Source organism: Nesoenas mayeri (genome assembly GCF_963082525.1).
Source record: "Nesoenas mayeri genome assembly, chromosome: 12".
Lineage (NCBI taxonomy): Eukaryota > Metazoa > Chordata > Aves > Columbiformes > Columbidae > Nesoenas > Nesoenas mayeri.
Genome location: NC_137547.1, coordinates 7,977,656 through 8,004,680, shown reverse-complemented (window position 1 = coordinate 8,004,680; position 27,025 = coordinate 7,977,656). Strand labels below are relative to the sequence as shown.

Below are 27,025 nucleotides of genomic sequence, written 5' to 3'. Positions count from 1 at the left end.
TCTACCACAACGTGGCGTCTGATAACAGTGGGGTGGGGTGGGGTTTGTTATGTCTTTATTGAGTATTTAAGTACTTTTTGCAACATAAATAACTTGTTCATCTCTCGCCATTCCATCAGGCAGTTTATCGTTCCAGCTACGAGAAGCTTCTCTGTGTGTTTTGATGCGTCTGTCCCTCAGCAGTGTGAGCTAGGAAGGAAACCCGTAGGCGTTTAGGCACGTAGAAGATAATGGGGTTTCATTCAGAATGAGCCATTCAGCTTTTATCCACTATCATTGTCTATTTAATATTTTATTATTAGCGCCTCTGTGTTTTAACTCTTAATTTATGATTATGCTAAAATGTTTAAAATTTTAATCATGAGAAAAAGAATTTCCTGCTTCATAATGTCCAGAGCTGCTTTGTAACCCTGAACCATATTTTTTTTCTGTGATTTTTTTTTTTCCTCTTTTTCTTCTGCTAAGACAAAATATTAACGAAATCCTGTTATGGTTCATGACATGCAAACAGCAATCTTGCAGCGTTGACTAAACGTTAGATGAGGCTTTGTAGAAGACTCAGAATTATGGACCGAAACGACTTCCAGGGGGTCCTGGCAGTCGACAGCTGGTTACTCCAGAGCGAACTGGTGGCTTTTGCAGGATGGCAGTCCCAGAACAAGCTGGCGGTGCCACCCGGGGCCCTCATACACAGAAATAGGAATGAGAACTTGGCTGTGTGCTGCTCCTGTTGTGTTGTTCAAAGGGTTTATCCTCACGTCGAGGTGCTGTCAGTGCCAAGTGACCAGGGACCAATTCTCCATTTAATAAGGTGGGTGTCCAAGAGAGAACTTTACCCAAGACAGCTCCAGGGGAAGGGTATGTTTGAACTGTCTGCGGATTTTAGGTCGCTTATGAAAAGAAGAGGAATAAAAAAGTGTAAAAAAAAAATAATATAATAATAAAAAAAATAAAAAGGGCTGTACTATCACATTTTTCACTTCTGGATGACACCTTGTGTTGAATTTATCTTGTTCATTTTAGGTCAATGTGTAAATGTACAACACTTGGAACATGTGATTTGGTTACAAAAAGTATTTGTCTTACTAATGAAGAGCTTGCTCAGCGGTGGATCGGTGCTGCTCGCAGACGGCTGCTGCGGGCGCATAAACCCGTCACGGGCTCACGACGGGCTGCAGGATTCCATGGCAGAAAGACCAACAGCAGCGTGAGCCACATCTGGATTTGATCAGAGTCCTGAACATGTCCTTTGGTGATTTAAGTAGTTGATAATCGGAGCTTACTCTGCTTCTTTTGTTGTTTTAATCCCCGTGGTTGCCCCTGCTCCGGAGCACTTTGCTGCAGAGGAGCTGCCGTGTGGCATCTGCTCTGCTCGGCTTGAGGAGCTCAGACTGAGGTATCGGTGTCTCCACATTTAACATCATTGTAAAGAGGGAGTTACTGTCAAATCCACGAAGCAGCGGTTAACTAGAGAAGATACAGCTTGGTGAAAAATGAGAAACGGCAGAGCTGTGTGTTTGGGATGCGGTTTCTAAAGGTTTTTTTTTCCTGTGGCTGAAGCTCCCTCTTAAAAGCATCGTTAAATCTGAGTCTCCTTACCAAAACCAAGCTGTGCCCCCAGCTGCGTGTGCCGGGCACGGCGGGTCCCACCACAGCCAGGTTGGATCCAGGTTAAATCCCCAGGTGTGGCTTTGGCGCACATCTCTAGGGTGCTTACACCCTGCTAATATAAAAAAAGTCATGTGAATAACACCTATGAGCTCTAAGCTGAACATCTCCTCTGGCAGGAAGTGATTGGAGCTTCGTGCTGAATTAGCAAGTTCACATGTTGTTGTTAATGGCCTCTTCACTGCCGGATCTTTCAGCCATTATTCAAGTCAAATGCTTTGCTGTTACTTTAATAGAAAAATATTTCAAGAAGTAGTTTCAGCTTTTCTGTTTCAAAGTGGGTATTTATTTAATCACCAACCTTTTATTATAATTACCTTTAATTACTGGCAGGGTGGTTACTTCCTATTTAGTTTTGATGTAGACTGAAGTATGAACAGTTAATTGTTTGTAACTTGGGCAGGTTTTTGTACTGGAAATATTGAGAGTATGGGCAGCTCTATCAGTGGACATTCCCCTACCTTAGAGAAATGGAATTTTTTTAAAGTGGCTGTTGTGGTTTTGATTTAGGACGTAGTTTTAAAAAAGAAAACATCTGAACAGATTTTCTGCTCCAGATTCCTCAGAACGCCAGATGAATCAGCAGCTTGCGTTCGTCTTAAATGTAGTTTAAATCCCTGAGTAGTGGGAAAGGGCTAAGGCAGCCAGAGGTGGTTCCCCAAGGGTACGTGTGTGTGTGCACACGCGTGGGACGGTTCGTTAAGGGTTAGAACAGAATTTTGCTGTCGGGTTTTGGGTCTCGTGGCTCTGGGACCTGCGGGGTCTGTCCCGGGTTGAACGGGGCTGCTCCGCTCGGCCCGCGGGCGGAAACATCCAGCACTGGGGGCTTCTCGTTAGCACAAAACTTCTTCAAGGAACAAGTGCTGCTTATGTTCGGAGGGCCTGGTGGCAGCTCCGTTATCGTGGGAGCTAAAAGGAAACTGGTACTGAGGTGCTTTGTTTGTGGCTTTTGTGTTACTTTGGGGTTTTTTGGGATAGCTTGCGAGCACTCTGTGTTCGTATTCAGACCAATTCTGCCAGTTGAATGGGACAGGAGCCCCCTGGCCGGTCAGGTCTGCGCCGCCGCGGGCTGGGAACCCGGCGCAGGATCCCTGCTGGAAACGGGGCAATGTGCTTTGGAGATGAGGAAACGCAGCAGCAGATAAACTCCTGCACAAGTGTCCTCGGAATGGTCTCTGGCGGCTCTGGGCTCCGAGGGGTCACACGGGCATTTTCTTTCTTACAGTCTGTAAATATGCAATGCCTGTATATTCTAGGGTTATATATGTATATAGAGGATCATATATCTATTATATATAAATAACTAGTAGACACATAATACTGTTATATTTACATTTTTATAAACCTGAAACAATAGAGCATCTCCTTAGTATGAGGTTATTTACCAAGGTTTTGTAGTAAAGCAGTTGTATGGACGCCGTTCAGTACTGTACGTGTGCCGCTGTTGGTAACATTGCTCCAGAAACTTGCCCTGCTTGTGAACGTCACTAATACCCGTGGGCTGAAAACAGATTAACACTTTTGTATTTTTATATCTTTTTTAATGACGATTGCAGGTGTGTTAGCAGAAGGGTAGAAGGGGCGGCCGAGGCCCCACCGGTGCCCCCCGTTCCCAGTGCCCCCCAGCTCCCGCAGACGGGCAGTGGTGGGGTCGCGCTCTGTGCGTGTTATTAATCAGCATATTAATCAGTTATATAATCAGCAAAGGATGCTGGCTGCTGCTCCGCTGGGTTGGTTTGGGTCGGGAAGGTGAAGCTTAACCTGTCGTTCCTCGTTCTCATAAAGGCAGGCATCCTGACTTTTTTGGTTTTAGCTGACTTTGTACTGTAACAGTCACTGTCTAGGAAACTCTCCTTGAAAGCTGGTGCCAGCTCTCCTCGGTTTCCAGCCATGAGGAGCCCTGCCCCGACTTGTACTGATTCCTTACAGATTGTCTGAGAAATTAGACTCTACAAGAATTCCAGATCGTGGATTTTGTCCACCATGACTCTTCGTGCCAAGTCAGGCATTAGGCAATGACGGACCTACTGTGGTGGGCCAGGATGGATCAGAGCCCTGTGCCGCAGCCCTGGCGGGTCTGAGCTCCGCGGAGCCGGAGCTGCTGTGGTTACTGCTGGTGAGCTGCTGCTGTTGCCCCACAGCGCTTGGGCGCGCGGGACGGGGGGTGTGAGGATCCCCTGGTTGCGGTGGGACATGCGCTGACACAAGCGCTGGGTTTAGACTTGAGCTGCGACACCCGGCACAGCCGCTGGAAAACCTCCCTGCGGGCTGGGGGTTTGGATTAGCGAAGGGTTCCGTGTTTGGGTCACATTTGTGCAGTCCTGGAACTGACCCGTGGGGTGACGGGGACGCTCTGGCCCTGTGTCCCCGTGCAGGGGGTTCCCATGGGGATGTGGCCATCTCGGGGCTTTGAGAGGGACCCATCTGGCTGTCAGAGCTGGGAACATGTCCCATGCTTAGTCACCCACAGTATTCCCAAAGCTTTTTTCAAATTCTGGACACTATTAGATATTTACATTGAGCTCATTCTTAATGAGTAAGCTCCAAACACCATCAGAGCAGAGCTTTCTACCTCTGTCAGTAGCTGCGTGTGCGAGCAGCTCGCCCGCCTTTCTGCCATGTGCTGCCAAGCGCCTGCTCCACCGCTGAGCTGCTCTTCACCGTCTGCCATGTGGAAGTAGCACCAGGTATTCCTTTGTGCGTTTCTGTGTATACGGCTTTCGTAGTGGGGGGTTTCGAAGCACTGATTCCCAGTGTTTTCAGTTTGTTCTATGAGGGGATATTTCATTTGCATCTATGTTTTTAGCTATCCTGTGATAACTTGTTGAATATTAAAAAATAAAAATATTTTGCTTCTATTGGGACATTTGTATACTCGCAACTATATTTCTGTAAACAGCCGCAGTCAAGAATAAAACAATGAAAGTTTTCATTTTGCAGTGTAAAGTCTTGTTGTGTTTTTTTCAAGGGCATCTTCTCTCTGCCGGGGGAAAGTGTCTGTTGTTCAGTCTGGAACGAAGCCCTGGGGAGCACCCGGCGCTGGGGACGGCAGAGCCGGCGCTGGAGCTGCTTTGCGAGAAACGGCACCGTGTCTTACACCAGGTCAGAAGAAACACTGGAGTTACCCCGAGAGCCGGGCAGAACGCGTTACCAGGAAAGATTCATACAAGGGCTTTTGCCCAGCACCTGCCCTTTCAGCCCTAGGCACCCCTGGCCAGACGTGTCTGTGCTGCAGCGGGACAAACAACCCCCTGCTGCCGGCTCATTATCCACCCCCCTCGTTAGCACCACAGGACAGAACACCCTGTGACACCCTCCTCATCTCAGGCTCAGAGGAAGGCAACCCCAGCATGCGAGCTGGCACCGGTGGCTGCAGAAACAAGCCTGAGCCACAGTGCTGCGGTTTTGTGTTTATTAGCAACGCAGCCCCAGCCTCAGCCAGGTTCCCCCATTCTGGCAGGGTCAGAGCCTCCCCAAACCCAACAACTGTCACCCCCAGTCCCGGCTGCTCTTCGGGCACCATAGAACCGTGGAAGGAAAGGTCCAGCTCCTGCCCTGGGTGGCTCCGCGCGCTGTCCTGTGTCAGGCAGCGCCTGGCAAGGCCTGGGCAGATGGTCCCTGGCACCGCTGGCTGCCAAGGGCCCCGTCCCACCCTTCACCTCCTCTTCACAAACTTCTTTGTCACGGCGTTGGGGTTCAGGCGCCTCCTCCCAGCGCCCAGGGCCGCGTCCCGGATCTGCAGGTTGGCGGCGCGGCTGTAGACGTCGTTTTCTGCGAAGGGCGAGACCCCGGCGATGTAGTCAGGGTCGAAGACGTTGGTTTTCTGCCTGGCCTTGCGGGACAGCCGCTGCTGTGGGAAGGGCTGGTCTTCCACCAGGTGGGGGTTGTTGGCGTGCTTCCCTCCCCTCGGTGCCGGCAGCGGGTACTGCCAGGAGAAAAGAGGTTGTTAAACTCGCTTCAGGGGCAACTCGCACTCAGAGGAGCCTCAAGGTGAGCACAGGCCTCTGGAGAACTGAGCCAACGCCGAGTGGACCCCAGGCCAGGCCCTCGTGCCAGCAGCAGCCGCCCAGCTCGTCACACACAGCCACTCACCCTGAGCCCGCGGGGGTTCAGCACCTTGGGGTTGCGGGAGAAATGCATGTGGAGGCTCCCGTCCTCGCTGACACTCACTGCGACCTTCTTCAGGGTCTTGTTACCGCAGTGGGGACAGAAAACCTTGGTCATGTCTGAAGTGGTTCTGCAAGAGAGGGCCAGAGTGGGGGCGTTACTGCTCCCTGGGCGGGGAGCACAGCAGCAGTATCCCGCAGCCAGCCCCACGCCGAAGGCAGCGCCGCTCCACACACACACGCTCACTTGAAGCAGCCGTGGCAGCGCAGGATGTAGCTCCTGGCCTGTCGGATCAGCCGCCCATTCACCGCCAGCACGTGGAGGCCCATCTGCAGCAGCACGTTCTGCAGCGAGGAGAGAAAGCAGGATGTGTGAACTGGGGCTGCCTGGGGAAAGGAGCTGTCGTAAAGCTGCTCTCAGCCCACCCAAGGGATGCAGCCACACACTCCTCGGTCTCATTGTGCTGGTTTAACCAGCTTTGGGTAACGTGGGAACCTGCCCCCAGCCCACCTCCAGTCCTGAGGCTGGCGCCAGCACCTACCTGCATGGCAAAGTCTGTGGTGACGCAGCCGACCTGGATGCCAACAGGCGCAGTGTCACAGTGCCCCATGTCCTGCTGGGCCTGCTTGAGGTTGCTGGGTGTTATCCAGCCCTCGTTGTCGCTCTCCTCTTCGTCCTCCTCTTCCTCCGCACTGGCCTCATCCTCAGAGCTCTGCTGCTCCTCAGCGGTCTCTGTGCTGACGGGGGCGGCCGGAGGTTTCTGGGGTGGAGAAGCCAAGTCAGGTACAGCTCCTGCTGCGCTCCCAGTCGGGACCAGGGCAGCAAGGACAGCGGGGACAGGAGGCTACGGGTCCCACCAGCAGCTCCTGCAGCTCCTCCTCGATGCTGGGCAGAGGCACTCGCCAGTACAGGAAGGAGCTGAACTCATTGCTCTCAGAGGGGACGGTGCTGCCATCGGGGCCGGGCTGACGCTGGCCCTTCCCTGGGGCCTTGTGCTGTTGGGGGACACAGGACAGGGGGTCCAGTGCTGACCCCTGGGCTGCCGTGTCCCTGTCCCTGGGCTGCGTGTCGCGGTCCCTCACCTTGGCGGGCAGGTGGAAGCCGGCGACGTGCAGTGGGGCCTCGGGGTGCCACGGGGTGGAGCTGAGCTGCACCTGGGGAGGCAGCAGGGGGGTTGGGGGGGCTGCCCGGAGGCCGGGGCCCCATCCCGGGGGCGGCCCCTACCTTGTCCTGGGGCTCCCAGCGCAGGCAGCCGGGGCCGTGGGTCTCGGTCTGCAGCTGACAGGTGAGCGCCAGCACCTGCAGGTCGGCGGCCGAGAGGCTGGGGTAGTCCCCGGTCTTCTTGGAGAACTCGGTCACTGCGGGGCGGGAACGGGGCCGTCGGGCCGGGCCTCTCGGAGACCAGTACCCACAAGACTCAGGGCCCGGTCTGCTGCCCGCGAGGTGCCGGTGCCCCGAGGTGCCGGTGACCCGGAGGTCCCGGTGCCCCGAGGTCCCGGTGCCCCGAGGTGCCGCTATCCCGGAGGTCCCGGTGCCCCGAGGTGCCGGTGCCCCGAGGTGCCGGTGCCCGGTCCGTGCTCACCGAGGCGCAGCAGGTCGGGCGGCGGGCGGCGCAGCCGCAGCTCGCAGGGCAGGGCGGCGAGGCGGCGGCGCGTCGGGCGGTCGCGGATCTCGGCCAGCACCTCGGGCACGGTGTACAGGTTCTCCGCGATGTCCTGCGGGCAGCGCCGTCAGCCCGGTGTCCCCGCCCCCCCGGTGTCCCGGTGTCCCCGCCCCCCCGGTGTCCCGGTGTCCCCGCCCCGTGTCCCGTGCCCCGTGCCCGGTACCTGCAGCGGGGCCGCGCTCAGGAACGCGCCGGTATCGGCCACCACGTGCGGCACGCGCGCCATGTCCGCGCGCCCCATGGCCCGGCCCGGCTGCCGTAGCCGCCGCGGTGCCCGCTGGGAGCGGCAGCACCGCGCGAGCGCTTCCGGGCGGCGCGGTCAGGTGACGAGCGGGTGTCACATGACGGCGCGCGCTGGAGCCGGAAGCGGGAGCGGAGCGGCCGCCGGTAACTCGGGTGACGGGCGGGGGGTCGGGGCGCCCCGGGCCCCACAGGCGCTCCCGGCCGGGCCGGGGCCAGGCGGGGCGTCCCGGGAGCTGCTCGGCCGCGGGCTCTGCCTGTCCCGGAGCGGTACCGGCCCGGTGGGGTGAGGCCCGGCGGGAGGGCTGCCCGCTTCCCCGGGGCTGGGCGGCGGCAGCGCAAACCCCGGGGGAAGTGGGCACGGGGAAGCCTCGGTCCCGGGAGGGGTGAGGGGTGAGCCGGGTGAAGGGGCGGCCGGGCCCGCTCCGCGCACGGGGACTCGGTAACGGCGTGAGCGGCACCGGGGAGTGGGAGAGGGAGAGCCGGGGAGCGGCACCGGGCTCTGAGCGCGGGGGCGTGTGGCGGGGCCGCGGAGATCAAAGCAAGTGGCGGTGAAACGGTGCGGGATCGGAAAAACAGAACATGGGCGAAGGGTCCAGATGTGGGGGCGGGCCGGGGTCAGCCCTCCCCGAGCGCGGGGGAACCGGCTGCTCGGCCCAGGCTTCTCCTGCCGCGGAGCCGGGGAGCGACAGCTCTGGAACGGGCAGCGCTCGGGGATTAACAGCCCCGGGCCGCGGTCTGTGGCCGCGGTGGCGGCCGGAGAAGAGCAGAAGCTGCAGCCGTGAGCGGGGGGAGGAGCGAGATCCAGACCTCCCGGCCGTGGGGCTGAGCACCCGGTGCTGCGGGGCCCTGAGCTGCTCCCGGGGCTGGTCCTGGGCTGGCGCGGGGGACACTGTCCCCGGGCGTGCCTGTGTCCCTGCTTAATGACGCTGATGAAATGAGCGGTGATGCGGAGCTGGGGAGTCACAGCAAACATGAGGGATAACAGTATCCTGAGGGAAGGCCGGGCTGATCTGTGGGCTGGGAGAACTGGAGCAGGAGCAGCTGTAGTAATAACGAGTGCAGTTCACGAGGTGAAAGATCTCCCTCAGTAACTCTGCTCGCCCCACTTGCGAGGGGAGGAGGTCAGTGTGTTAACCAGCCCCCAGCCCCATCTGACAGAGCCAAGAAAGCAGCGGGTCTGGTACCAAACGAGGATTTTGGACAGAGGTGGGGATTGTCCCAGCACTGGTCAGGGCTGGCCTGAGCTCAGAGTACCAGAAGTACCGAGAAGGGGATGCAGAGCGGAGCCCCTGGGTCACGAGAGGGGATTTGGAAAGGAACCTGGCTCTGAGCTGGAGCTCAGCGAGGTCTAGTGAGAGAAAGAGAGTCCTGCGGGACAGGGGAGGTGGCAGGGGCTGCAGCTGCTGGGGGTGCTCTCATCCCCTTGTTGTCCTTCCCTCCCGGATCAGGGGAGGGAGGGGTTGGCAGCGTGGGCAGGGGGCTGGGGAGGGCATTAGGTTTGCCCCCATCAGAGCCCTCACCCCCGGTGACAGGATTGAGTCTCCTCTTTGCTTCTACCCGGGGGTGGGCAGCAAATGTCCCCGTCTGTCCCGCTATGTCGGGGGTTGCACAAACATGGCCCCTCAGGTCTGGGACCTTGACACGCACCACGGGTGCCCGCGTTGGCGTGTCCCCTGCAGCCCCCGTGCCAGGGCAGAGCAGGGCAGCTGCCGCGGGCTGTGGAGGGGGGTGTGGGTGGCTCTGTGTTCCGAGCCCGGGCACCTCGTGCTTCGGCGTGATCAGTGACCTCACCCTCCCGCTCTGTGGCCAGTCCTTGCGGCAGCGGCGCCGGCCACGTGTTCTGCCAGCATCCTTGGGTGTTACAGCTTGTGTCCTGCCTGCCTGCGCTCTGTCCCCAGTGGGTGACTCTAGGGCCAGCTGCAGCAGAAGGGGCAGGGGAGGCGCTGTCCCTGCGGTGACAGTGACTGGGGCCCCAGCGGGTGCTTGTGCTTGCAGCTGGCTCTGCAGTGTGACCGTTCCCTGCATTCAGAGCAGCTGCGGTTCCCAGCCCCTCCATAGTGTGTTAGAGCAGATTGGACCAGGTATTTTGGTGGGATTCTGCAGCAAGGAGCCTCGGGACGCAGCCGCTTCCCTGTGCTGTGGCCAGACCGTCCTCTGTTCTGCCAGTGTCACCGCCTTGGCCTTCCCAGGGGGGTCCCTTTTGCCACAGCCACGCTGTCCACTCATGAACTGAGGCTCCTCTGCCAGGTGCAGGGCAGTGTGTCTGTGGGAGGCTCTGGGGACAGCTCTGTCCTCATGCCGCTGTGACTGCCTGTGGCCTTTGGCTCAAGGTGAGCTGCAGCAGCCCAAACGGAGCATCCGGAGGCCTGAGCGCTGCCCCACTCAGCTTGGCGATGCCACTGAGGGGAGCTTCTCTCCCTGGGTGCAGGGCTGGTTTATCAGGAAGGAGATATAGCTGTGTGTCCCAGGTGTGTGCCTGTCCATTGTTGAACCTCCCATTGTGTGGGTCACCTGCAGGAACGGCTGCACTGGGGCTGCTCGGGGACCCCCGAGGGGCTGACCTGCAGCCCTGGCTCCTCAGCACGGTGCTGAGGCTTCTCCTCTCTCTCTCTGCCTCCAGCTAGAGGTGATGCCATGGCCGCTGCCAGCTCCAGCAGGGCCAGGGCCGGGCCACCCTGCGAGAAGTCCCAGCTCTCCGTGAAAGGTGGGTCCTGCCGCCTGGCCGGAGGGGGGACCCGGGACCTGCGGTGGGATTGCGGATTTTGGGTGCATCTGGTCCTGGCGTGTGCGCTGCCTGCATCCCAGGCTGGGCGTGGCCAGTGCTGCCCTGTGTCCCCTGGGCGCCCAGGGGAGCGGAGCAGCCATTGACTGGGCTCTGCACCTCCTCTCCATTGGGAGGTGGCTCTGGGGCCGCCTCGATGCTCCCGTGGCCGCGAGATGGCTCCCGGCGCCCGGAGCTGCGTCCCCTGGAGCCACGTTCCTGGAGCTGCGTCCTCGCTGTGTTCTTGCTGTGTCCTGCAGCCCAGGATGCTGCTGCCTTGGGGGTGGCAGGGCCGAACCCAGCGGGTGCCTCTTCCCAGGGGCTCCCCCTTGCCCCCCACCTCACCCACAGCCCTGGGGCAGGGTCCTGTCTGTGGAGACTGTGACACTCCTGCAGCCTTGGGTGTGGGTGAAGCTGGGCTCAGGCAGTGACAGGATTACCTGGATGTGGCCATTGCTGCCATCAGGAGAATCGCTTCTCGCTGCCCCCCCCTCCCAAAAGCAGTTTGACTCTGTGGTGAGCCATGTCACCCTGAGCGGGCAGTGCCGGGGTGTGTGTGGTTGGGGCAGGGGACAGGGTCTCCCTCGCGGCTTCCTGACCCCCAGTCTGTCGCCTGCCCAGTGGTGTCCATGAAGCCCAAGGTGCACAGCCGCCCGTCGCGGATGAACTGCTACGTGGAGGTGGCAGGCGATGGGCTGCCCAGCGAGACCAAGAAGACAGGGAAGCAGATTGGGAGCTTTGAGCTGCTGTGGAACGAGATCCTCATCCTGTGAGTCCCTGTGACACCCCAGCCTGGGGCTGGTGCCAGGAATAGCCCCGGACTCTGGGTGGACCCCAGGGTCCCCAGACAAGGACACTGCCAGGGACAGTGGGGCTGGGGGTGGCAGGAGGGAGGCTCCCACTGCCCCGTGGCCATGCCCACCTCCCTCTGCTCGCTGGCCTGACACTGCCTGCTCCCTGAGCAGGGGCAAAGCCACGGTGACAGTCCCTTCTCTGGTCTCTGCAGGAACGTCACGGCTCAGAGCCACCTGGACCTCAAGGTGTGGAGCTGCCACACCCTGTGGAACGAGCTGCTGGGCACGGCCTCCGTCAGCCTGGGCAGCCTCCTCAAGAGCGGCAGGAGACGTACGTACGAGCCGGACCCCGCGGGTCCCTCAGCCCCGGCGTGGCCAGGGCGCGCACGGGGGGAGCGGCGGTGGCCGCAGCGGCTGCCGGGCCCCGGGAAAGGAACAAGGTGCCGTTGTGTGCTGGGCCGGGGCGTGACGCGAGCCATACCTCTGTTAGCCAGGGCGCTGCTGCCGGCACGGAAACACAAACCCCTTAGCTATGTGCTGCCATTTGTGGTCGCCAGAGTGTGGCTCGTGATGGCAGCTACCGCATAAAGGCAGCCATTCAGGGCCGGGCCGCGCAGGGCTGGAAAAGGCTCGCTGTGTCTTTTCCAAGCAAAGCTCCACCGCTCGCAGGAGACAGACCTGGTATTGAGCGGGGAGAGGGGCCTCCCGTGTGTCGTGGGATACAGGGCTGGTTCAGCCTCTCCCCGTGCCAGAGGCTGGGTGAGCTGCTTCCCCTGGCACTACCGGCTGCAAAACCGCGCTGGTGTCCCCGCGGCACTCCCTGCACGGGCAGGCGGCCCTGCCCTGGGGTGGCACCTCATCCTGCCGGGGTGGCAAAGGCCAACACAAGGAGTGGTGCTGCAGCCATGTCACTTCGCAAAGCTCATGAGGGCCTGAGCATCTGCCCGGGGCTGCAGGGCTGGGCTGCCTCATCGGGCTGCTGTGTTGGACAGACTGCAATGGGGTCCCTGCCAAGGGCACCCTCCTGGGCAGCGTTTTCTTCCCAAGCTGTGTGAGTGCTGCGCTGAACTGGGCTCCTGGAGCCGCTGCTGCTCCTGCTCTACCTGCCTGCTCCGCTGCCAGGAGCACAATCGGCTCTTTCATTAGCAAGCGTCCCAGGGGGCTGTGTGGAAAATGAATGGAAAAGGCAACTGGCTGTTCTAGCTTGTCCGTTAACATTCAGCAGAAAAAACGTGTCAGATTTTTCCTTGACACCGTGGGCTGGGAGGGAGGACTCTTAAAGCTGCAGAGCCTGCCCCGTGCTGTGGGAAGGTGCTGCCGGGGCAGCTGGCGCTGGCAGCCTGGGCTCGGAGCCGGGACAGCAAATGCCCGTCCAGTGGGCGGCTCCGTGGCGGCTGGGCCAGTCTCATAAAACCTGTCACCCAAGCCAGTAAGTTGTAGTGGGGGTCGGACTGTGCCTACCCTGCACCACCCTTGGGTGCCACATCCCGAGTGTCCTGTGGAGCTGCTGGGACTGTGACCTCCGTGCTGTCCCTGTGCCCTGATCACCTTCAGGCTGCTCTCTGCGCCCAGCCCAGGTCACAGGATCGTTTTGGCTGGAACCTACCCTCAAGATCATCGAGTCCAGCCCTTAACCCAACACTGTCACTAAACCATGTCCCTAGGAACCCCATCCTCTGGCTTCTTGGAGCCCTGCAGGGCTGTTCCGCAGACGACCGGCTGCCCCTGGGCAGAGATTGTGGGCTCTTTGGCTTTTTGGCTTTCTCCTCCCATCCTGTCTTCCCTCCCAGGGCTGTGGGGGTGCAGAGGAAAGAATTAGAAGGCTGGGGTGTCCTCCTGGTTATACCTGACAGATAAATGGTGGGACACAGTTGTCCGTGAGCTGCCGGTGGCTGAAGCTGCGTCAGCAGCAGGAGCGAAGCTTCTCTGCCTGGGGCGACTTTTACGTTTTACCTAGGACTGTAAGATCTCCCTTCCTCGAACCTCCAGGTTCCTCCTCGGTTTATGGGTCGCTGTGGAAGGGCTTATCTTTCCCCTGGCTTCTTGCCGGAGGGACAGTAGCCACAACACAGTCATTCCTTTTGCTGCAGGTATGCACAAAGGTTAAGCCAGTCCTAGCTTGTCGAGCCCCAGGGAGGTGACTGCTGCCTGTCTGCCCGTTCTGAGCTCTCGGGGGCCTGAGGCCACAGGGAGCCACAGGGCTTGGTTCTTTGCTGAAGTTATTTGCTGCCGTGCCCTTTCTTTCTAGTGCCAAGGCAGCTCCGGGCAGGGCTCTGCCTCTGGGGTTTGATTGTTCTGCAGATTGATGGGGGCAAGTAGGTTTGTGGCTGGAGCACGTGGTTTTTGGGGTAGCACGGGGGATCTGCTAATCTCCTGTGTGAATAAGCGGCAGTCCCAGCTGCTCTTGAGGGGTGATGTTGGCTACAGCTTTGATCACCTGGAGCTGTTTGAATGGGAACTGGCCTTTGCACCCCATGGGACTGCACAGAGGGTTTAGGGAGCTGTAAGGGCAGGAGGCACTGTCTGTCTGTCTGTCCATAAATCTTCCTGGCTGTGGGTGTGAAGATGAAGCCACCCAACCCAGAGGAGAGGTGGAAGGGCTGCCCGCCCCCCCCCCCCCCGCAGCAGCTCCCTGGTGCCCATGGATGTCAGATGCAGGTGGCTCCTGGGGGTCCCAGGGAGCTTGGGCTCAGCACAGGGCTGTTATCACGCTGGCTGCTCCCAGTCCCGCTTCGTGGAATCGTAAATCCGCTTAATGGGCTGGGTGGGAATTCCAGCTCACCTCTGCTAAATGGGAGCTCTGATGCTGCATGCGGGGCACTGGAAGTAGCTGAACTGAGACCTTATTCAGGACCGAATCACCCCCCGACCACCTCCCAAAATAATAATAATCCCTCTGACACTCTGGCTGCCACGGGACACAGCAGCCTTTGTGCTCTGTGTTCAGGGGACCCTCTGTTGGTACAGCAGCAATGTCCCTTTGTGCGTCCCGCATGCTGGATGGGGACAGTGAATGGAAGGTTCTGCTGGTGTTTATTTTCTTTAAAAAAGCTGGAGGGGCTGGAGAGGGGGAGAAGGAAGCCGGCTGGGAGGTTCATGTTCACATCCTCCACTTGGAGACACCTTGTCGTTGCTCCCGCGCTGCCGGCCTCTCGGCTGGGCGCCCGCACAATGGGGACTTGTGCAGCGCTGGCGGGGAGAGGGACGCACTCGGCTGGCGGCCGCTCGCGGAGGGGCTTGGAGGGGACCCCTGGAGCGACCGGGCGCAGCTTCCGCATGGCTTGGAGAAAATGCAAATTCCTATGGCTTGGAGCAGCCAGGGAGAAATGGGGTCTGGTTTTTGGCTGTGCCTGGTAGCGTCTTCTATCTTGGGCTCTTTAAATGGTCTGTGAGAGTGATTCCCCTTGGGAGCAAACTGAGATCAGCTCCTTTAGGCAGAAGGGTAAGGCCAGGCTTAGCAGAACCCCTTGTCTGATGATGAGTGGGTAACAAGGGACAGTCCTGCGCTCCAGCCTCTGTGCTGTGCCCCCGTGAGCATGTGCTCCTGCTGTGCCCAGTCCTGGGCACTGAGGGGACACCGACCTCCTTCCCACCAAAAACCTGAGACTGTCCTGTGGTCCACAAGCACAGCTGGCCCTGCAGCCCTGTCCTTGCTGCTGGCAGCCGGGAGCCATGGGTGCTGTTGGGGTCGCCCTGGCAGCGTCTCATGCCAGAGCTGGAGATGGGACAAGGGGTCTGAGGGGAGTGTGTCCCCATCCTCCTCTTGTTCCACTGGCAGGTACCGCACCCCATCCCCACAGTGGGCTGGGACAAAGCAGGTTGCTAAAAAATGGTGCCATTGTGTCATGAGCAATCCGTGTATAATAAAAATATTATTTGAGCAAATGAGTCAGGAAGTGTCTGGGCCAGTGTCCCAGGCTGGCACAGCCCAGTTTGTCTGTCCTTCTGTGGTGGAGCCGGGTGTTTCGGTTGTCCTGGCTCCGGCAGGCGCTGCTGCTGCCGTGCCAGAGCCCTGCCTGCCGTGTGGTCCTCCCATCACCCTGGGGATGCAGCCCTGCGGTGGCTGCTTTTGGGTGCACAGCTGTGGGGCAGTGGGAGGAGTGCAGGCAGCCTCCTGGCCCTGTGCCCTGCTCCAGCTGTGCTGGGTGCTGGTGGCTTCTAGGGCCACCTCCGGTGCTGTGGCAGGGAGCTCTTGGGAGGAGCTGGGAGGGGGTGGGTTCTGTCCCGGGGTGCGCGGAGGCAGAGCTGTGACTGCCAGTGTGTGTCAGTGGAGCAGGACAGGCGCTGGCTCTTGGAGCAGCTGCTGGGTGCCCCGGCACCATGCGACTCGTTGGCTCCCCTCCCCACCCGGGCAGCCCTTCACTCCGTGCCCAGGGGAGAACAGGAGCTGCGTTCTGGGGCCGTTACCCCTGAGCAAAGCCGCCGTGTCCAGCTGTGCGTGGAGCTGGGCCTGGCAAAGTCTCGCTGAGCTGCTGGAGCCAAACTGGCTGGAGAGGGAGAGGAGTGGAGCTGGCAGCTGCCTCAGGAGCCTCCCATCCCATGGCACCCACTCCAGAAGCTTCTGCTCAGGCGAGCTGATGGTGTTTCTGTGCAGTTGGGGCAGCCCTTTGTGCCGGTTGAGTTCGGTGGAACTGAAACACAGGGATGAGGATGCACGGATGTGCCTGGGCTTTTCCTTTGCTGTGTACCTGGGTTTTCTAGGTGGCATGAGGATCTCCTGTCTCTGGGAGCTGCTGCTTGCTCCTCTGCAGCCGACCAGGGCTGCAGGCGCCCTTGGGCATGTGGCCATGAGCTTCATGTCCCAGGCACCTGCCTGGTGGTCACCCTGACATAGGACCCTTCTTGCCTCATGTGTTGTGCCAAACCAACAAATCCCTCAGCTTCCCTGCCCCGGTGTCCCCTGCAGCCCCAGCTCTGGATCCGTGGTGTCTGGACTGTGCTGCAGCCGGGGGCCCCGGGGCGGCTTCTCCCCACGTAGGGACCCCACTTTGGCAGCAGTGGCTGGTGATGAGGGTCTTTCTCAGAAGCTGATGCTGGGGCTGGCCACGTGTTTTCTGGCCACGCTGGTGGGTCCCTGTAGGTGTGGGTCCAATGCCGGTGGCGCTTGCTGGGACAAGTGGCCCTGAGGGAGCAGCACGTTGTCCTTTGGGGGCATGGGGAGGCCTGGAGGGAACCAGGAGGCTGAGGTCCCGTCCTATGGGGAAGCTGGGGTGATGGAGCCATCATGGCCAGCATCCTGAGTGGTGACTTCTGTTCTCTTTCTCCACATTCCCTTGTCCCTCACAGTGGAGAACAGGCAGCTGACCCTGGACCTGCAGACGGAGAACAAAGGCAACGTTGTCTCCGGTGGAGAGCTGACGATTTTCCTGGATGGGCCAGCTGTTGATCTGGGAACTCTGCCTAATGGCAGCGCCACGACAGAGGGTGAGTGCGCCTGTCCCCGTGTGCACGCGGCGGCTCTGGGCTTGATGCAGCGGGGACAGGAGTGGGGCTGGGAGTGCAGCCCCCGAGACCGCTGAGCGAGATCCCAGAGCCAGCAGCCGCCTCCTCCCCCAGGCACAGCCCCAGGCTTGTGCTCAGGCTCCCATGGCAGTGACTGTGTGGTGGGGCAGGAGCAGGAGTGTCGACAGGCTCATGCTGTGCATCCCCCCCGGCGTGAGGGGAGCGGCCCTTCCCCAGGCCCTCTACAGCCACCTGTGCAGCTCAGCCCCTTCCCTCGCTGTCCCCCCTGGGCTGGGCAAGCGGCATCTGTATTTAATGAACCACACAGAAAAGGGCTCCCTGTGGCAGAGGGTGTGCGGGGACACAGGCTGGTGTCTGACCTGTGTGTGTTGCCTGAGGAGCGACAGAGCCTGTGCAGGGCAGAGGCTGGTGTGCTGCTTTCCCTCCGCTCCTCTTCGTCACTGGGAGATGAAGCCTGTTGCACAGCAGTGGGAGAGGAGAAGAGCATGAGGGCAGGGGCTCCTTGTGTGCTGGTGGGTCTGTCCTGTCATGTACAGGGCTGCTGAGCTTTTGGGTCTCCTTTCTGGAAGGAGGGAGGCAGGAAGGAGGGTGGAATAAGTAGGTGCCTCAGTCATTTTCTTCACCCACTTTTTCTTGCCCGTTCAGGGTCCCAGGTGCCTGGCCAGGACCCCGGCAGTGTGGCTGTGGCCACGGAGGGCAGACACCAACCTCCCAACACAAACTGCTTCGGGAGCAGACCCAGGTAAGGCTCCCATGCTGGCAGCACCCTCTGTCCACTACTCGGTGTTGCTGTGGCCATGAGGCAGCTGGGAAGTGTCCGGGTCATCCTTGTGCAGAAGAACCTGCTCCACATCTTCCAGTGACCCCCAGCAAAGCCCCCCATGGGAGAAGTGGGGCAGGGGGCACTGACCAACCTGGGCACAGCAGAGCTGCGCAGTGGCCACACAGCCGAGGTGTGGCTGATCTGCGCCTCTTGTAAAGTGCTTGTTTCTCAAGGAATATCAGGTCTGTGTCGGCCCAGACAGTTTCGGCTGGTTGCTCTACTGGCAGCCAGAGGAAGGGTCTGCTGGGAGATGTGGGGTGACCTGTGAGCAGGCTGTTTGGGGATTATGGGACCCCAGCTCCTGCCTTGAGCCCAACCAGGAAGCAGAATGTCCCTCTGGGCGATGGTCACAAGCGGATCCTTCCGAAGGCACAGAGGGAGCAGGCGGAGCAGAGCTGCAGGGAAACAGCAGCTGCTTCCAAAGGAAACGAGCCTCTTGGGCACCAGGCCACCCGGCGCCTGGCGTGGGGCCGGTCGTGCCTTCTCGCTGGGCTGCAGCGGCTCAGCACTGCTCCGCTTGCAGCTGTGGTAACTGAGAGATGTGTCACACTGTCAACATGGACTTGAATTTAACACCTATTTATATTTCCAAAGCGTGGCAGGGGCCCAGCAGCCCATGCAAATGTTCTGCTGAGGAGCGTCTGCTTGATGAGAGGCTCTGCCTGTCCCCAGTCTTGGGGACACTCAGCAATGAGCCCCACACCTCGAGTTCTTCTGCTCCTTCTTCAACAGCCAGGCACATACAAGTGATGAGTGAAGGGAAGAAATGTTTTTAGTTCTAAGACGTGACCCTGGCCCTTCATATCACGTGTTCATCTCTCACCTGAAGGGGGAGTGGGGTGGAAAATTGGGAGCAGGTTGCTGAACACAGTTCGTGCCCTTTTGTTGTGGCTGCTCCTCTTGAGTCCCACTGTCCCGGTGTTAAAGCCTCCTGAAGGCTGGGAGTGCCCAGTGTCCTGACTGGAGCTGGGCTTTGTAGCTGCTCAGCAGATACCAGTTGGTGCCAGAAAGCAAAGAAAAGTCTGGTTTGGAAGGCTCAGCCTGGTAACTGCTTACTCCAGATGCTCAACTGCTTTCCAGTTACCTGTAAGTAGTTTGGGGTTCTGGTGTCATCTTGACCTGTGAGTGTGTGAGATCAGTGTGGTGAGGCCGGTGCTTCTGCAGGGACCTTTGGGGACCTGCTGGGTGTGCCTGCAGCCACCAGAAACCTGTGGCTGCTCTGGTACAGGAAACATCCCAGCTAGTTTTCAGTTCCTCCTAGATTCCCCCCAGTTTAGGGTTGTTCTGGACATAACTTGGTGGTTTGATGTAGTACAGCTGCGTGGGGCAGAGCATTGCGGACCCACTGTGGTGGTGGCTGCTTTCTCCAGAGGGGAGCACAGGTCCTTCGCACACGGAATGCTGTTTGATGGTTGCTCTGTTTATACACAGCACTGTGTTTATTTTCACAGGCTTGGTGATGGATGCTGGCAAACTTGCTCACAGGCAGGATGGAAAGAAAAGGGTCATTCTTTGCCCCTCAGCTATTTCTACGCTGTCCCCTCGAGGGAAACTGCTTGCTCAGGGCTTCTCTTTCTTCTCCTGAACAAATGTCATCTTGGGATTTGCTGCTAACGTTGGTGACGGGGTGTGAAATTCCACAGCCCTCTGTGTGGAGAGAAAACAGAGCTCAGGGGTTCCAGCTGAGAGCCGGTGCCGCGGGCGCCAGGAGAGTTGCTGCGGTCCCCATTTGTCTCGTGGTGGCTGAAGGGCTCCTCTGCCAGCAGGGAGTAAAGTTACCTGGTCCTGTACAGGGGCTGCAGCTGGCATCGTGATCTAGAGGTAGATCTAGCCATGGGAAAGTGCTGTCACCTGTCACAAGCTCGTGCAAACCCAAGTGGTTTCTTCAGTGCAGCAGCTCCGTGTTCTCTGCTGTGTGTCTCCAGATGTCATCACTCACCCAGCGACGGGCACGAGTGTCCCCAAGAGCAGACGGGAGATGCCCCTCCAGGGCACTCAGACAAAGTATTTACCTTCCTGAGAGCCCTTGTGCTGCAAAGCCCACGGGTGGCTGCGGGATGTCCCCAGGTACATGGCCTCTGGTGTCACACAGCACCGGGACAGACCAGGGGAGCTGCCAGCAGCTGCAACCCTGGCACGGGCAGGAGAGATGTAGGGATGCTGTCCACTGCTGCTGTGGGGCTGGGGGCTGCTCAGTGCCCCACAGAATGAGCCATGAGGTGGGTCTGGGGACAATGAGAAGGGAGGAGTTGACAGGAATCAACTGGGTTTGGGATTTTGGAGCCAGACACCTCTTCGGCTGCACATCCCGCTGCTGTGGGGCGAGGGAGTGCTCCTCCTGCCCACCTCCAGGGGCTGGTACCCGGGTGCCACTTGTCCCCGGCGCTGCAGACATGAGGGCTGGGTGCAGCGAACGTGGCTGCCTCCTCCCCCTGCGCGGGGGATTTCTGGGCTCCATGTTTCAGGAGCTGAACCCCCGCAGCACTGGGGCTCTCCAGGTGGCTGTTCCTGCATCCATACCCAGGGCCCACATCAGCCCCTGCAGCCCAGGGGGCTCTGCCTTGGCAGGGGAGGGCAGATGGAAGGTTGGTGTCACCCTGGCTCATGCTGCTTTCCTCCTTGGCACCGTCTGCTCCCTCTGCCCTCCAGCCCAGGAGGGGTCATGGGCAGAGCACACAATGGCAGAGCACACTATGGAGCAGCCACTCCAGGTCCCCAGTGGGCAGGGGACAGTGGGTCTTGCTGACCATCGTGGCGGTGGGCTGCCCTCTGCACACCCCACTCTGTCCCTCCGGTGTGGCCCCGAGAGGCTGTTCCCATCCCCAGTCTGCCATGTTTTCTCCCCACTCCTATTTTAAGAGCCTGTTCCCAGCCTGGCTGCGCTTGCATGGCCTTGCTGGGTTTGTGTCCAGGTGTCTATTAAAAGACAATGCCCAGATGGGAGCACGCGTGGGAGGGCTGGGCTGGGCGGCAGGATGGCTAATTCAGGCCTGGTCACCCTGTGCGGCCACCTGGCAGCCTGGAAACATCCTGTTTTGGTTTCTAAAAACTCTCTGGGCAGCGCTTAGCTCATCTGTGTGGAGAAGGGCAGGGACCAGGTCCCTCCGTGCCACAGGGCAGCTCCTGGTGGTGCCACCTGCCCGCGGTGCCATCTGCCCACTCCCCTCTGGCCGGGGCTAGGGGTTGTGCTGCCTCCCGGCCTCACCACAGGGTGACTATGTGGCCGTGGGTCCTGAGCAGCTTTTGGGCGGTCCTGGTGCCGGTGTGCCCCACTGAGCCCCATGGCCAGGCAGTGAGGGGCAACCTGCTCCTCCAAACCCGGGGAGAGGAGCCTGTTCTGTGCCCACAGCCACTCTGAGTCCCCCGGTGCCGGTGGCCACAGCAAATCCCCACCACACAGTGGTATCCTGGGGGCAGCCGGGGTTTGTGGGGACAGTTCCCCATCCGAGGAGCCCCTGCGTGGGGCTGCTTTCCTGAGAAGGTTCGGGGCTGGTCAAAGTGGTCTCAACAGCTCCTGCTCACAGGCTGCTCTGCCCATGGCCATTACCCGATCTATTTTCAACCACCGTCTCCTGCTTTCCCGTGTCTCCTCCCGGTCTCAGCCCTTCCTCTGCCCAGTGTCAGGAGGGCTGGAGCTGGCGAGGGTGGCATGACTGACGCTGTGCCCTCTCTCTGCCAAGCTGCCGTCCCCTCCCAGCTCCAGCCCTGAGACGTGGGGACAGTTTGTGGGTTTTGACCTTTTAAGGAGAGAACTTGGCTGGGATAAGGTGACCTCCCAATCCCTGGAGCCGCTGCCCCGGCTGCCATCCTGGGTGGAGGTGGCTGAGCTCTGCCTCTGCTCCCCTGGCCCCCAACACCGGCTGGCAGTGTCCCCCGTCCCTCTCCTTGCTTGCAGCAGTGACCAGGTTTCTCAAAAAACCTGAAATCTAGCCCTTTTGTGCGTGCCCTCAGGCTGCTGCAGGGGCCGGGTGGCGGGGTGGGAAGGTTTGCTCGGGGGTGCTGCAGACACTGCCCGTGGAGGCCAGGCTGCCCTGGCCATGGCAGCCCCTGAGTGGCGAAGGGGACGTGCTGGCAAGGGAGCTCCAGTGTGGCACAGAGAAGACCCCTCTGTGAGCTGGAGCAGCTGCACCTGCGCTGCTTGCAACCTGTGCCGTGATTTGGTCTTTCCCAGCCGCTGGTTTCCTCCCTGCAGGGTCAGGGCTGTCCCGGCAGCAGGGGACATCGGCACCTTCCTCACCTGCTTTGCACAGGGCTCGTTGCTTTGCAGGGATACGATGAGGGTTCCCAGCGGTGCCAGCCATGGCACTGCAGTGCAGGAGCTGGTGCTGGCGCAGGATCTCTCCTGGAGCTTTACTGCAAAGCTGGAACGAGCAAACTGCTGGCAAGCCATGATGACTGGGTGCTGCCTGCAGGTTTCTGGCTGTGAGTGCCCGGGGCTGTTCCTGAGCACGTGAGGCAGCCGGGGTGAGCACCCACAAACAAAAGCAAGGTCACTGTCACCCAGTTTACTCCTCCATGGGACTCTGCACAGCAGGCAGGTGCCAGGACCTGTGGCTGGCAGGTCTGAGTGAGCAGCATGATGTTTGTTGTGCTGCTGGAGGAGCAGAGGCTCATGTCTGCGTCCCAGCCATTTCTAGGGGAGGCTGACGGCCGTGCTGGGGAAAAGCAGGAGCGGCGTTTTCTTTGTGAGGCCCCTGGTGTGTCTCACCTCCTGTGTTTTTTTCCCTTCCAGGACACACCGACATGCAGCTGGAGTGACCCGGCAAAACACGGGGAGTGGAGAGCAAAGTCCCAGCGCCAGGAGCCGGCACCGACAGCCAGCCAAGAGCGTGCAGCACGCCAGCATGGCAAATGGCACGGCCACCAGCACAGCCCACGGCATGGCCAACGGCACGGCCACTGGCATGGCCAGCAGCACAGCCCACGGTGTGGCCAACGGCACGGCCACCAGCACAACCCACGGCATGGCCAACGGCACAGGTGAACACATGCTCTGGGTAGTGGGAGGACGGTACTTGGGGCTCCGCTTTCTGGGAGAAAATGAATTTCTGCTGAGATAACAGATCTTGTAGTGCCTGGGGGTTTTCTCCCTGTGAATTGATTGATCTTTATTGATTTTACTTTTGATAAGGTGGGCTGCTCTGCACAGCAGGCAGGTCTGCTCTGGTAGGGTCTGCTCTGCCTGTTGTGAATTACTTCTGTGGCTTCTCTCTGGAGGCCCCTGACAAAAGCACTGCATCCAGCTGCAGGTTTTTGGCAGAATACTGGGACAGCAACATCACCAGTGCCACCGCAAGGAGGACAATGGTCACAGCTGAATGGACTTTTTTCAGCGTTGGGAACGTTTAGCTGAATTTGCCCCTTGGTCTTCAGCAAAAATGCTCTGAGCTCTTTGCCCACCGAGGTGGGGAGGAGCACCACACAAACCCACCTGCAAAAGGGGGCTGATTCTTACACCAGGGGGTATTTCTGGAAGAGTTTCTCTTGTCCTTTCTTGGTTTTGGCCACAAAACCCTAAGTACCTTGTGGCACAGGGACTGGGACCTGCTCAGTGCCTGATTACGAAGCTACAAGCAGTTTATCCAGTGTCCTTTTTGGAGCCAGTGAGCAGCGCGGCATCTCCTGCTCCCCTGCTCTGCTTTTGCAGGCAGCGCTGTCCTTTCTCTTGCATTTAGCAGAGACCTGGAAGGAGAAGCAGAGTGCTTTGTGCTGGGTAGAAGGAAAGGAATATTCCTCAAAAGGAATTATTTTATTTTATTTTATTTTATTTTATTTTATTTTATTTTATTTTATTTTATTTTATTTTCTTAATTCCATTTCATTGGAAAACCTGGAGCAGTGCCATTTCAATTTTGCCAAACCCCACGTTGGGAGGGAGACGGGGAGTGGCAGGCTGGTGGAAAATGCTGCCATTCAGCTGTGGCTCCTGCGCTGTGCTCCCCTCCCAGCACTGCGACTCGTCTGTGCTGTACCGGGAGCGACAGCTGTGCGGTGTCCCCTGCACCCACCAGCCCTTCAGTGTCCTCGCTGTGCAGGGGACACTCCCTCGGGCTGGGGCCAGACTTTTTGTTCCTGAGCACAACTTGGCTCCTTGGCTTTGGTTTGTTTAAAACACGTTTTATTGGCCCAGCCCCAGCTTCCATGGTGCCTTTATGACCGTGCTGTCCTCGTTACTGTTTACCACTCACCACCGTCCATGTCTCCCTTGAGTCCTGTTGGCGATAATTTCATATTTGAGGATGGGAGAGGAGTGTTTTGGGTGGCTGGGGTTAGTGCTGGACACCTTGTTTTGCACTCTGTGGAATGCCTCTAGAAACCATCCTCCTCCTCCTCTTCAATTTAGTACATCTTGGTGCCATTATTGTGGGTTTTGTGCAAGAATGTCCCCTTTACATTTGTCACTCACAGCTGTGATTTCATCTGACAATAAAAGGAGATTATTTCACAGCACATTTTGTGCCCAGCCCTGGCTGTGTTCCCCTGGAGCCTTCCTTATCAGGTAAACTTTGGGTCAGCTTTTCCCCTGCTTTGTCTGGGACCAAGATCAGTCTGATCCCAGTGCAGTTACCTGGGTTGCTCTGCAGGTTCCCTTTGAAGATTGGCACAACGCAGTTGAAGCTTCTAAACTGCCCTTTCCAGGACTTTCTGGAAATGAGCAGCGGTCAGGGACTCCTCAGCCGAGTGCTGCCGGAGCCCGTGGGAGCTGCTGTGAACCTGGGGATCCTGGTTGCCCGCAGCTGCTGATGCTGGTACAGGACTCTGCGGTGCTGGGGTTGCCGTCCTGCTCCCCGCCGTGCAGGAGCATCCTGCGTGGCCTGCCTCTGCTAGAGCCCCTGTAGTTCTTCACTGTCCCATCTGTGGGTTTACACTTTTGAGAGGTTTTTTTTCCTACAATACTTCTAAAAACTTGGGCTTGTAGACACAGATGTTTCCCTTACAGTTTTCTGCGTTTCTCAGCTCTCACTTATGTAGCTCTGTCTGCATCCCTTACTCCTTTGATGCATGTTGCTGATTTGTTTTTAATGCTTTTGCTTTGCTGCTGAAGCCAGGATGTCTTGCAGCGAAAGCAATCCTCTGCCGGGCTGCTCAGTCTCAGGGCGTTTTGACTATTTCATAAATATTCGTCAAACAAATTCCCTTTCATTTTTTTTGGTCTGCATTTTCCTCCTCATCAGTTCTCTTTGTAATTTTCCTTTGCTCTGTCTCTTCCCCTCCTCTTTTCCCAAAGTTCAGTGGAATCCAACAGCGCTGAGCTCTTGCCAGTGCAGCTGACGTGCTGGGCCTGGGCTTCCCTCTGCCCAGGGGGACAGGCTGCACCAGCACTTTCTGAGCTCCTGCTCCTTCCCCGAATTCCCATCAGGCCTGCAGCGTGTTTGCAGGTGGCAGAGGTGACACTGAGCACAAATGCAAAGTGCCCTCTGCTTTTGTCCCGGGATGGAGGCAGTGGCAATGGTTCCAGAGGGATATGGCTGCTGGGTGAAGGAGCTGCTGCCATTGCTGGCAGCACCGCTGGTCCTGTGCTCGGTGGCAGTGGCTGCCACCCGCCGTGTGCTCTGCTGCCAGCGCAGCGTGGGTGCTGTTCATCAGCCTTTTTGGGGTGCTAACGTTTCTGCCCTCTGCCTTCACAGTGAATGGCGACACAGCAGGTGCTGCAGAGAGCGAAGAGGAGAGGCCGGCAGCAGTAGCCAGCGCACCAGCCCCGGCGAGTGGGGCTGACGGCTCCGGCGCTCCTGCCCTGCCCAGCACCGGGGAGGCCGAGGAGGCCTCCGGCTCCAGCACCACATCAGCCCGGGCAGCCGTGCCAGCCCCCGACGCTCTGCCCCCCGGGTAAGCTCCTCTGTTTCTGCTTGTTGCCCTGATGGGCCAGCGGGACGGGTAGCCCTTGGCCCTGGGGCAGGAGGACGGCTGCGGGCACACAAGCAAACTGGGGCACTGCTGTGTGCTGGGAGAAGAGGATGGCTGAGGGAGGGGGCTGTGCTGCAGCAGGAGGTGGTGGAAACGCTGGTGGCAGCAGAGCAGAGAGGGTCTGGGGTGCCTGTCGGGGGTCACTGTGCCATGCTCGCCAGGCGCAGCTTGGCCTCTCCTGGCTGAGCTGTCTGGCAGGGCCTTGGCCGTTGTGGATCCCTCTTCTGGGCTGGGGTCTGATCTGCATCCACTGTGGGTCCCTGGAGTAATAAACAGTGAATCGTGTATCTGCAGCGAGCAGCCACTCGGTGTTGGTACCTGCGGGAGCAGCAGAGCCCTCGGCTCTCCTGGGGCTGCTGCAGGGAGCAGCCAGAGGAAAGTGCATGAGGGGTGGAGCGGAGATTTCCAGGGAGCTCCTGCTGAGCAGGGGGACACAAACATGCATTCCAGAGACACCACGGGGACATCGGCTGCTGCTGGGGGCGGTGGCAGGACCCTCGTGTGGCTGTGCCTGTTCTCCCTGGTGCAGATGCTCTGCATCCTCCTCCCCGGGTGGCGGGGAAGGGCAGAGAGCAGAGCCGGGACTGGCAAGCAGTGCCGGTGGGCTCAGCTCACTCCGTGCTGCCACCGGGTCCTTCTCCGATGCGTTCCATACACCTTTAATTCCGGACTGAAAATGCAAAGTGGCGAGGGGGGGTTTGAAAACGGCTTGTGTTTCACGTGAAGGGAGCTGTTTATTTTCCTTCAGCTGAGGTGATGCCTGGAAGGTCAGGGCCTGCTCGCATGTCAGTCACAGGTAATTAGGGTTAACGGCTCGGCGTGCCTCCACGCGGGTGTGTGAGAGTTGTGTGAGGGTTTCTGTTCTCCTGCCTGGGCCCTTCCTGTTTCCAGGCAGCTGGAAAAGTCCAGTACTCTGAAAAGGTCTTTATTCCACCAGAGCTGATGCCCCTTTCTGCTCCTACCAGGTAGACCAGAGGGCTCCTTTCCCCACCTCTGCACAGCCCGAGGTGCAGACAGGCTGCTGGTTCTTTCCCAGGGTGCAGAGGAGCTCATGCTATCTCCAGATCAGGGTTTCTGGAGGCTCGGGGAGGTGGAGACGATGCTTTCTAGGACATGCAGACTTGCGTTTACCTGGTCCCGTGTGGTGGAAGGGTGGCCCGTGTCCCCACACCAGAAAATTGTGTGTGTTGGAATGGGGAGGAGGATAAAGCTGCTGTGCTTTGGGATGCGGATGGAGAAGAGAGGTGAAGGCGCAGTGAGCTGTCCCCCAGGCTGAGCCGGTGGGTCTGGGATCTCTGGTGGCTACTCTGTGTGTCTGTCCTCCCCGCGCTGGCCGTGGGGTGTGCAGGGAAGGAGAGCAGCAGCCCCTGGCACGGGCTGTCCGAGCCGCCTACTCACACAGGGCTGGCTGGGGCAGCAGCTGACCCACTCGTTCAGCTGGAGACCAAATCAGGGTCTGCCCAGGGGAATGAGAGCAGAGAACTGGGTCTGTTGAGGTCTGCATGGTGTGAACACTGCCCCAAGAGCTGCCAGGCTGGGCTCTGGGCTAACGGGTTTGTTAAACTGGTATTTGCTAGACTGGGATTGCACAAGACACT

The 27,025-nt window shown here is 59.2% G+C and overlaps 2 protein-coding genes across 5 annotated transcripts in view; one reads left to right on the top strand and one right to left on the bottom strand.

Moving 5' to 3' along the window:
- Nucleotides 1-41: 41 nt before the first annotated feature.
- On the bottom strand, nt 42-7,721 carry NOB1 (NIN1 (RPN12) binding protein 1 homolog). Of its 3 annotated transcripts, XM_080351916.1 has the most exons (9): nt 7,602-7,721; nt 7,358-7,490; nt 7,000-7,133; nt 6,858-6,929; nt 6,633-6,770; nt 6,317-6,535; nt 6,022-6,119; nt 5,761-5,905; nt 42-5,593 (listed from the first exon to the last, which is right to left on the bottom strand). In XM_080351916.1, the coding sequence occupies exons 1-9, from the start codon at nt 7,677-7,679 to the stop codon at nt 5,324-5,326; spliced, it is 1,287 nt and encodes a 428-aa protein (XP_080208042.1). In that variant the 5' UTR covers nt 7,680-7,721; the 3' UTR covers nt 42-5,323. The 3 variants fall into 3 exon arrangements, with proteins under 3 accessions (XP_080208042.1, XP_080208041.1, XP_080208043.1); XM_080351915.1 differs by having other exon boundaries at nt 6,633-6,929; XM_080351917.1 differs by lacking the exon at nt 6,633-6,770.
- Nucleotides 7,722-7,779: 58 nt separating this feature from the next.
- Nucleotides 7,780-27,025, top strand: part of WWP2 (WW domain containing E3 ubiquitin protein ligase 2) — a gene marked incomplete at its 5' end in the record, with an annotated part of 37,317 nt that continues 18,071 nt past the window's right edge. Inside the window, 8 exons of one of the 2 annotated variants that reach the window (XM_080351826.1) lie at nt 7,780-7,825; nt 10,302-10,385; nt 11,064-11,211; nt 11,449-11,567; nt 16,523-16,660; nt 17,345-17,441; nt 22,255-22,502; nt 25,151-25,349. In XM_080351826.1, coding sequence (XP_080207952.1) covers nt 7,780-7,825; nt 10,302-10,385; nt 11,064-11,211; nt 11,449-11,567; nt 16,523-16,660; nt 17,345-17,441; nt 22,255-22,502; nt 25,151-25,349 — 1,079 coding nt within the window. Of the gene's footprint in view, nt 7,826-7,895; nt 7,965-10,301; nt 10,386-11,063; nt 11,212-11,448; nt 11,568-16,522; nt 16,661-17,344; nt 17,442-22,254; nt 22,503-25,150; nt 25,350-27,025 lie in introns of those variants that run through there. The other variant, XM_080351827.1, reaches the window with a different exon arrangement.